The sequence below is a fragment of the Sinocyclocheilus rhinocerous genome, unplaced genomic scaffold, assembly GCF_001515625.1.
Source record: "Sinocyclocheilus rhinocerous isolate Xijiao unplaced genomic scaffold, SAMN03320098_v1.1 scaffold100, whole genome shotgun sequence".
NCBI classification, from domain to species: domain Eukaryota; kingdom Metazoa; phylum Chordata; class Actinopteri; order Cypriniformes; family Cyprinidae; genus Sinocyclocheilus; species Sinocyclocheilus rhinocerous.
In genome coordinates this window covers 923181-933370 of record NW_015624543.1, presented here as the reverse complement: position 1 = coordinate 933370, position 10190 = coordinate 923181, and the positions used below count along the sequence as shown (strand labels likewise).

Here is a 10190-nt window from a genome sequence, read left to right as displayed (position 1 = left end):
GTGAACTGCAAACAATATCTTATTTACATCGTGTCTATGTGTGGCGTTTAGCATTCAGTAAATTCTGACAGTGTCACCCTGTATAGCATTTTGAGTTTCTGCTAGTGATTTCTATGGAGAAAAATCACTTCCTGCCCTCCAGCTGCATTTCGCGCGTCATCAGAATCACGTGATTGCAAACAACCTATTACCTTGGTTATGAGAGGGCAGGAAATCCCAGGTCAATAGGGTAAAAAATAACTAACAAATCACCATACTTCCCAGGTGACTGATTACATTAAGAATTGCAAACACTTGTTTGTATTACAAGTTTGCAAATGAGGCATTGTCTAATTAAATATCTGCTAAATTGCATACAATTCTAGAACAAAAATCTGAATATTGGATAAAGCCAGGTTCAAAATTCATGTCATTTAATTGACATACTTGAGTCAAAGGTTTTTATGGAGGGGATTTTGGATATCTCTTTTTATCACTCTATAAATCTGAGAATTCTGTCAACAGCCTGGGGTGGGGGGCATGTTCACCTTTTTTTTAAATTTTTTTATTAAATGTTGTTTAAAATCAAGCAAAATATAAGAACAAACCTCTCTGTAAAAACCTTTAGAGAATGAAACTGTAAAATTTGGTCTATATAAGTGCTACTGAAGTGGAGATTTCTGGCTCAGTTTAGGAGAAATATTAAAAAAAGCCTTTAAAGATATGTATTGTAATTGAAATCTACAGACACAGATAGATAAAGTGCAATAAAAGAAACACTTAAAAGTGTAGTTTGAATGTTTTCTTTCCACTATTCTGAAAAAGAAAAAGAAAAAAACTTTATGAAAACCCCAAAAGCTGCATGGGAAAACAGCATTTTTGCCTGTATTATCTCACTTTCAAGATCAAGATTTTCTCTGAGGCATTGCAAGTTCATCAGGCAGTAAAATGCTTATAATACTAATAAATCAAGCATTCCTAAACAGTATTTTTAGATTTGTTTTATTAAATTATGATGATAGTGTACCATATTGTGAGTATTAACTTACACAGGTAGGCCATGATGATGGTTGCATGATGATGATGCAACCTTAAAAAAGTCCCCTTTGGCAACTTGTATAGACTTTCATTTAATTACAACTGATGTAAGCAAAAGCATATGGTCAAGATACAGCTTGCTTTGTCAAAATAATAAGAGAGTATATTTCTCTTATATTTATATTAGATAACCAAGAAATCCCTAAAACACACACACACACACACATACATATATATTTCATCTTATCTGCTCATCCATTGTGCTTTTTCCCTATGTTAGCAATTTTGAGTGCTGGGAAATCAAGCAGAACTACATGGAAACAAAGACCCCTGGCCAACTGTTTCTCCAAGGTAGGTATCCTGTTCCGACTGAACCGCACTGACCACTAGAGCAGGGTTCAAAGCCTGCCATTCATACCACTATCTAAACTGATGGCTTTTCTTTGTTGTGACATGCTCCCTGACCTGGACTGACGGTTGGTATGCAATAGATGAAAGTGATTTTATAATCATCACAAGTCATTTTGAAATACTTTTTAAAGAAAAGGTTTGAAAAAATAAAAAAGTACTGAATATTAATTCACATAGGGATATGATTAGGTTTTGGTTTAATGTTTGTTTCTTGTAAATGATTATGCAATTTTTTTTTACTGTTATTACAAAAGTACATGTAACATTTCTGAAGGACCCCAAAACAAAGTGTTTCTGTGGACAAATAGCCTACATTAGATCCAGCATGTGTTTGAACACTTTAGACACACTTACATCATTGCATTTACAACAACATATTTGCAAATGATGCCATAAGATAACATTTTTATTTTCATAGCCATCAGGTTCTCTTAGGTGACCTATAGCGGAGTTCCACTAAATTTGACAACCAAAGTGTCCAAATACCATGTTTATTATTATTATTATATTTATTGTTTATAATATAACAAACATATTCTTAATCAATTACTCTTGGTTATATATTTATTTTTCAAAGCTAATACAATGGCATTCAATAATGTCAAATTTCTTATGCAGGTAAGAGACCTGCTGAGAATGTGGACATAATGGTGCTGGAGACGGACTCTTATGCTACGGTGGTTTTTAAGAGAGCAGGGGAAATTACCATGAAACTATATGGTAGGTGTTCTAGTCTCTATTTTAAACTTCTCACACCCATCCTTTTGTGTCACAATGGCACCACTGTGAAAAAGAGTAGGCTACTGTTTTAATTAAATACTTATTTCGTTTTTTAAAGGACGGTCCAGTGAAGTGCCTGATAATATATTGGAAAAAATTTGAGGATCGTGCAAAGACATTTAATTTGGGATTGGACGTCATTTTCCAGAATCCTGACTACGGTGAGACAATGGACAAATTAAATGTAAATAATAAAATAGAAACACAGCGGATGAACACTCTTTTTAATTCCTTTTGATTCTTTTCCAGGGTTCTGCGAGTCCACAGAAAAGGTCCTGGGTAAGAGCTACATTTTTTGTTTTTACATCGGCTTAATGTTTAATTAACTGACATTTACAGACCGACATGTATATTGTTAAGTAATTTAATAACTGTTGCATTCTAAACATCGCACTGCTGATTCTAATGTCATATTCATGCACGAGTCGTTATTTTGTAATGGATCTTTTTAATGATTCAAGTGAACCGATTCGAAAAGCGTATATAAATAGGCCTACTCGACAGTAATGGAGAACATTGACACAACATAAAACGTATTCGAATACAGAATCATAAAATGTTTAACGGAATACTTATTTCACTACGTGCAATAACACGTATAATCGCGCGCGAGGAGTTTTGCGAACTGATTCAATTGAATCGTTTAAACGAACCGATTCGCGAAGTGAATCAGATTTCTCGACTTCTCTGTGCCGTTGCTTGGTTTTAGGCTTATTGGCTGAAATAAATGTTTTTTACCCTACAAAATGAACCAATCCGGCCATTTGTGCATCACCCGCTTGTGTTAGAATCACGTTTTCTGTTTTACAGAAAACAGAAACTGTATGACTTTGTATAATCTCTATTTTTGCCTAGCAACCTAACAACACTATCATTGCTTTGTCCACCAGATCTGACCTAAGACTGACTGGCCAGCATCTTGTGAGCACTGTGAGAAAGCATTGTGCTAAGAATTTCACCAATAAATTTTTTTGTGTGTTAACTTTACATTTTCTAGTTTGATCATGAACAATAGCATTCAATATAATAGGAACCAATAGATATTGAGGAAAGCGCATCCCTCTAATCTTTAATTTATTTGGGTTACATCCTTGCTAATAAGTATCGAAAGTGGTGATTTTGCTCAAGCCATTCTAGATGTAACAGAAGAGTACTTATACAACAAGGCAAAGGCATCTTGATGAGGTTAGTGTGGTTTGTGATGTAACTCTCAAAACAAGACTCTGCCTGCCCGCCCTTTCAGAGTTACACAACACAAGGGGTAAACATGTTACATATCCAACATTCCAAAAAATATCCTACGGTAATCATTTTCATATGGAAAAACATCTAACACAGAAATGAACTAGTTTTAACACAAAATTGCTTTTTGCAGCAACTGTCACAATCACCCGGCTGGACAAGAGCTTGATTTGGATAAAATGCATTTTGATATTTTGCATTGCATTTTATTACAAGCACTTTTGGACTTAACATCATCTCCAGTCTACACTACCATTCAAAAGTTTGGGGTCAGTAAGATGTTTTAAAAATAATTTAATACTATAAATAATTTATTCAGCAAGCATGCTTTAAATTAATCAAAAGTGACAGCAAAGACATGTAAAATATTAAAAAAAAAAAAAACGCTGTTCTTTTGAACTCTCTATTCAAGGACTCTTGAAAAATGGTTTAGACAAAAATATTTAATAGTTAAACTTTGATAATAATAAAAAAAAAATCTGGAGCAGCAAATCAGCACATTAGAATGATTTCTGAAGGATCGCGTGACACTGAAGACTTTGCCATCACAGGAATAAATGACATTTGAAAGTATTAAACAGAAAACAGTTGTTTTGAATCATAATATTTAACAGTATTACTGCATTTCTGGTCAAATAAATGCAGCATGGATGAGCAATAAGAAACTTCTTTCAAAAACATAAAAAAATGTTTGCATGTATTGCATGAAGGCCAAACAGGGACATCAGACTGCAGGGTCATAAAAAGCATAAAAAAATACCCTCAAACACCCACATATACCTGAAAAAATCTACACGTGCATGTTGCAAGTTGTGTAACGACTGTAATTATCATTCCTGCTGTGTCTTCGGAGGTGGGAGGGACTCAAGGAGGGAGGGTTTGGGGGGCTCAAATCTGAGGATAAAACAGGGGCTGCCTTTCGTCTCCTCTACACAGCCAACTTTGCCTTCTGACCTGCATACAGAGAGAGAACCTACACTTCTGCAGCCATGACGACTGTCGTTTTAAAGATGCTGTGCGTTCTGCTCTGTGCAGTGTTCGCCTCTGCTGATGTCATGCCCATGACTGACTTCGACATGGAAAAGGTAAAAAATGAAAATATACAGGCATTTAACCTTGCAGTTTTACTGTAAAATACTATAAATGAAAGCATCTAAGTGTTAGAAGTGAGTTTTAGGGCTATTCTCAGGTTCGGTTTACTCTTAAAAAGGTTCTTTAATGCCATCAGTGGTTACATGAAGAAACTTCCATGGAATCTTTCCATTCTTTATAGTGTAAAAAGGCTCTTTAGATTATTAAAATATTCTTCACAGTAAAAAAAAAAAAGGTTCTTTTAAGAAGTAAAGGTTCTTTAGGGAACCAAAAAGGTTCTTCTTTGGCATCACAGAAAAAAAAAACATTTTGAAACCTTTATTTTTAAGAGTGTTGGTCTAAAATAGTTATATTCTGTGCAGATTGGAGGAAAGTGGTATCTCATTGGCTTTGCTACAAATGCTAAATGGTTTGTCAGTCACAAGGCTGACATGACGATGGGAACTGCCATGATGGTGCCTACCGAGGACGGAGACCTTGATCTCAGTTACACTAATCTGAAGTAAGCTCAAGCTAGCTTTAGTGTTCAAGGAGAAGAGTTTTGATAAATGTTCTTATAATTACAAAAATAACTTCATTTGTTTCTCAGGAGTGATGGTTCCTGCTGGAGAATGACACACCTCGCCAAGAAAACTGAGACTCCAGGACGTTTTGTCTTCTACAGCCAGCGTAAGTCGTCCTGCTTTTGCTTCAGCTTATGGTCAGGTTTTTTTTTTGTTCCTTTGGCCTGAACGTGTTCAATTTTCTTCAGGTTGGGGAAATGAAAACGACATGCGCGTGGTTGATGCCAAATTTGATGAGTACGCTCTCATTCACACTATCAAGACCAAGGGAGGTGTTTCTGAGGTTCTCAACAAACTCTACAGTAAGAGCTCGATTTGTCCAAATTGCACAATTTAGCTGTAACGTTTTCATGAATAAACGCTAAATGGACCCTGAATGTGCCATCAACAGTTCGTTCCACAGTACTTTCTGATGACTTGAAGGAGAAGTTCAGGCAGTTCTGTCTGGACACTGGCATCCTTGAGGAAAACATTGCCATACTGCCAACAAATGGTATGTTTTAAGATTTTAATCAATCCTCAATGATGTATTTTTTTTAATACTTGACATTTTTGCTAACTTTGTACCTGCTGTTCTGCAGGAGAATGCTCGGTTGCCTAAGTGTCTCGACCAAAGTAAGACAACTTCAGCTGGTCTGATCATTTCACCTGAAAAACAGATGTGAATTAGCTGGCCTTCTGTCTGCTTGGTTTTTATCGCTTTCATTTTGTATGGAAACATCAGTTTTTCTTTTTGCCTTAAACACAGTTGTTGTGCTCACGATGACAAACCAATTTGCAACTACAGAGCAAGAATGTCTCAAGCACGGGGACAGAAAGGCAAAGTATCACCTTACCATCCAAATTATGCATTTGAATAAATTGAACTCAGTTCTTGATGTTTCTGTATTGATGTGTGATTTTTTTTCCCCCTGTAAATGTGTCAAACATGTTTCATAACCGATATGGTATACCTGTAAACAAATTTTTATGAACAGTGCTTTCATTTTTTTTTTTGTCTTTGGTGGTTTTGTTTACTGCTGGATTAAATTGGTTTACAAATGACAAATGTTGGTGCGATTCATTCAAATTCTCCATTTACATTTAATTTTATAATGAAAAATTAAAAAAATAAAAACGTTTTGGACACAAAATACTGTTTATTACTTCTGTATTTACAAATATTTCATATACACATAACATAAAATTTTTTAGAATCTCTTTATTCCAAATTATACATTTTCAGTATCTGTGTAAAAAATAAAATTTACCCTAAACATCTGAATAATAATAATAATAATAATTTGAGAGTGAGTTTTACAACAGACCAAAAGCCAAACGGCCACATTCAAGAAATACACAAACTAGCGTCTAAATTAAAACAAATTTAGAGAACCAGCCATTCGGCCTGATTTATTGTCTGCACACTCTGATTAAACCTGAAGATCTCTTGTGATTGGAGTATTATTTGCAATATAATTTATTGGAAATATCACCAAGAAACCCTGTCCTACATTATAAATTCATTGTCTTAAATAACAGCTCTTATTAGTAAATTAATGCACCAGTGCTGTCGATGCATTTTGGTTAGAGAACCAAAACGAAAGATGGGTTTCCCAAAAGCCTATCTGGTCTGAACAGCCATTTTTTTCCTCAAATTAAAACAAATTTTTAGCAGCCACGGCATAAGTCGAGTTTTTCAGTTCTCTAGAGTTAGACATTCTGCTCGTCTGAAGCTAAGATACCAGTCGATAAAGCATTAGAACCGTAGTTTAAAGACAACGGACTTCTTCAAGGCCTTATTCCCAAAACTTTTGCACTTGTAAACGCATGTGCACAAACACGCCACAATCACCAAAGCTGTTGTTTTGTGTAACATGCAATACAGGAGTCATAATTCAAATTTATAACCCGACGCTCCAACATAAAATTACACAGTATGCATGTCGCCCACCCTTGATGGATTAGTACGCAAGTTTATCTATTTTCGCAATTAATCTAAAGCTCGTCAGCAGATTTAGACTCTCAAGAAAGGTTGATTCAACTTTAAAAGAATGTATCTTCAGAACATTGACTTGAACTTTACAGCAGTGTAACTTGCAACTGAACACAAGAGATGGTTGTTTTTTTTCTGTATTTCCTTGCACTTTCAGCCTGTACCATCAGGGATCCAAAAAAGCCTCTAGTTGGCTTTTGGCCCTGAAGACCACAGCTACATCAGAACAGAGCTTTTCCTAATGGGTTTCTGATTGCAAAGGTCACATAGTAGGCATTAGGTCTTTATGATGCCGCATAATGTGCTGATTCTTCTCTGACGGTCTGCGGAAACCTTTCGAGCAGAAGTCACATCGGTGAGGATAGTCTTTGGTGTGAATGGAGATCACGTGCCTCTTGAAACCAGACGCGTCGCCCGTGCTGTAGTCGCAATACTGGCATTGATAAACCCGGCGTTCCCGGTGGCCCTTGGACAGACCGGCGCCGCCCAAGATTTTCTTACCTCCATGAGCACTGAGTCTAAACGTCTTCTTAAGAGTCTTTTTGTCAGGAAAGGCCTGCTGCTCCTTGGTGTGCACTGACAAAATATGCCGGCTGAGAACAAATGGATCTGCGATTTTGAAATTGCAATGCCTGCACTGGTGTAACTTCTTAGCCTTATGGGCAGCCGAGTGCTTTTTGAGCTCCGACGGCCGGTGGAAGCCTTTTCCACAGACTTCACATTTATGTGGATAGTCTTTGGTGTGAACTGAAATGATGTGGCGCTTCAGGTCACTGGAATTGGAGCTTTTATGGTCACAGTGGGTGCACTGGTGCGTTTTGGCCTCCTCGTGTGTCAGGCCGTGTTGTAACAGCTCGTCGGGTTCAGCAAACGTCTGGAAACAGCGCTCACACTTGTAGGGCATCTCTTTGCTATGCTTGGTCTTCACGTGTGTCTTTAAGTTGGACGAGTCGGCTGATTTGTAGTCGCAGTAATGGCAGGAGTACGGTTTCTCACCGGTGTGGGTTCTCATGTGTTTTTTCAGCTCTGAAGGATGCCGGAAACCCTTCCCACACTCCACACAGATATGCGGGAAATTCTTGCTATGAACGGCGAGTAGGTGTCGGTTTAGAAGTCCTTGTTCTGCCGTCTCGTATTCGCAGAACTTGCATTTGTGCATTTTGGTGGTGGGTGGTGGGATCTGAAGCTTGGATTCTCGGTGGTGGTGCTGCAGACGGTGAGAGAACAGCGCCGCCTGCTGGTGGAACTCTTTTCCGCAGACTTCACACTCAAATGGTGCTTTACTGCTGAGGGTGTGGATCTCCATGTGGTTGTGGAGACTGGCTTTTTTGTTAGTGGTGAAATCACAGTCTGTACACTGGTATTTCTTTCGGTTTACGACATCCTGATGGTGATTCTTGGTGTGGCGCTTGAGGAAACCACGAGACTTGAACTTCTTCCCACATAGCATACAAGGGTACACCGTAAGAGGCTGGCCGTAAGGTCCAATGATGATTGCTGAAGTTGAAAAAGTAAACCAAAATGAATATATATGCTATAGCTGAAAGATATGGGGGTCTGTAGGATTGTTTTAATCCTTTTAAAATCTCTTCTCTCTTTAAAAGCTGTATTTATTTAATAATAAAAAAATACAGTAAAAACAGTAATATTACAAAATGATTACAATTTAAGCAAAACTGTATTTTATTTTAAAATGTAATTTATTATTATAATAGCAAAGCTGAATTTTCAGCAGCCATTACTTCAGTGTCACATGATCCTCATGTTGATTTGCTGCTCAAGAAACATTTCTTAAGAGTGCAGTGCTGCTTAATATTTTTTTTTCAGGATTCTTTGATGAATAGAAAGTTCAAAACAACATCATTTATTTGAAATACAATCTTTTGCAACAATGTAAGTATTAAAAGTAATATATATATATATACACATACATGTATATATGTGCTGTCAAATGATTAATCGCAATTAATCGCATCCAAAATAAAAGTTTTTGTTCACATAGTATATGTGTGTGTACTGTGTATATTTATTATCAATATATAAATACACAACCATGCATGTATATATTTAAGAAAAATATGTTACATTTATATATTAAATATATTTATATATAATATAAATTATATGAATATAATAAATATATACATGTAAATATATACATGTATTCAAAATATATACTGCAAGTATGTGTATTTAAAAATACATAATAAATATACACAGTACACACACATATATTATGTAAATACATTTTTTTATTTTGGATGCGACTAATCGTTTGGAAGCACAAAAAAAAAAAAAAATTACATACATACATACACACACATATATATATATATATATATATATATATTTAAAAAGTTACGTAAAATGTGAAATTAAAGTGTAGAAGAGATGTACCTGTGTGAACATGACGAAGTTCAGAACGTTTTTTGCTCCTGTTCTTGCTTCGCTGACGGCTGAGTCTTTCGATCATATCAGACTCATCAACATGCAGTAAAGCACTAGCTGCTCCATTCCTGTTCTCACAGCTTTCACTCTCCTCCCCACCTGACAGACATCACATCATATTTCAAGGTTATAATGAGAAGCTGTCTTGTACTGCAGATTAAAGAGATAGGTGTATTACAAAGGGTTCGATTAATGAACTATAACTCGTCTCAGTGATGAATTTGGATGTTGGCATAAAGACTAAAGTCTATTAGGAAGCCTGTCAATTTATCAGTTCAAATTAATTTAAAAAGATTGCATATGTCCATTTCATAGTAGGAAAATTCCTTATTAGCTAATGTACAAATGATTTAGGAGACATAATTTAGGAGAATAATAGGACACATGCATATTTCTTTAGAATTAAAGGCACAATATGTAAGATTCTTTTATTAAAATATCCAAAAACCACTAGAACAGTGTTATATATTTTGCTGACTTGTGTACTTACATTATCCCAAATGTTTCGAAGAATGTTTAAATCCAGAGAAATAAGCAATTTTAACTAGTGACACGGATCGTGTCTATAGTGTCATTGTGTCGCCTGCCAATGACGTCATAACCCCTCGATTTCCGGTTTTGTTTTGTAGAAAACATGGAAAAACCAAAGACGCTTTAATATG

At 36.0% G+C, this 10190-nt stretch overlaps 3 protein-coding genes across 5 annotated transcripts in view; 2 read left to right on the top strand and 1 right to left on the bottom strand.

Annotated features, from left to right (window-relative positions):
• The window catches only part of LOC107741863 (complement component C8 gamma chain-like), a 16556-nt gene extending 12843 nt beyond the window's left edge, over positions 1–3713 (top strand). Inside the window, exons 3-8 of one of the 2 annotated variants that reach the window (XM_016554673.1) lie at positions 1298–1368; positions 2047–2148; positions 2267–2369; positions 2458–2487; positions 3099–3469; positions 3584–3713. In XM_016554673.1, coding sequence (XP_016410159.1) covers positions 1298–1368; positions 2047–2148; positions 2267–2310 — 217 coding nt within the window. In that variant the 3' untranslated portion in view covers positions 2311–2369; positions 2458–2487; positions 3099–3469; positions 3584–3713. Of the gene's footprint in view, positions 1–1297; positions 1369–2046; positions 2149–2266; positions 2370–2457; positions 2488–3098 lie in introns of both variants that reach the window. The other variant, XM_016554669.1, reaches the window with a different exon arrangement.
• Positions 3714–4365: 652 nt separating this feature from the next.
• Positions 4366–6153, top strand: LOC107741844 (lipocalin-like). 2 transcript variants are annotated; one of them, XM_016554649.1, is made up of 7 exons: positions 4366–4535; positions 4905–5044; positions 5132–5211; positions 5294–5407; positions 5497–5598; positions 5687–5720; positions 5854–6153. In XM_016554649.1, exons 1-6 carry the CDS (start codon positions 4440–4442, stop codon positions 5704–5706), a joined length of 552 nt encoding a protein of 183 aa, XP_016410135.1. In that variant the 5' UTR covers positions 4366–4439; the 3' UTR covers positions 5707–5720; positions 5854–6153. The 2 variants fall into 2 exon arrangements, with proteins under 2 accessions (XP_016410135.1, XP_016410125.1); XM_016554639.1 differs by having other exon boundaries at positions 5687–6153.
• Positions 6154–6340: 187 nt separating this feature from the next.
• Positions 6341–10190, bottom strand: part of LOC107741728 (zinc finger X-chromosomal protein-like) — an 8125-nt gene continuing 4275 nt past the window's right edge. The window contains exons 7-8 of the mRNA XM_016554502.1: positions 9478–9627; positions 6341–8577 (exon numbers count right to left, since the gene is read on the bottom strand). Of these exons, the coding sequence (XP_016409988.1) occupies positions 7343–8577; positions 9478–9627 (1385 nt within the window). The 3' untranslated portion in view covers positions 6341–7342. The remainder of the gene's footprint in view (positions 8578–9477; positions 9628–10190) is intronic.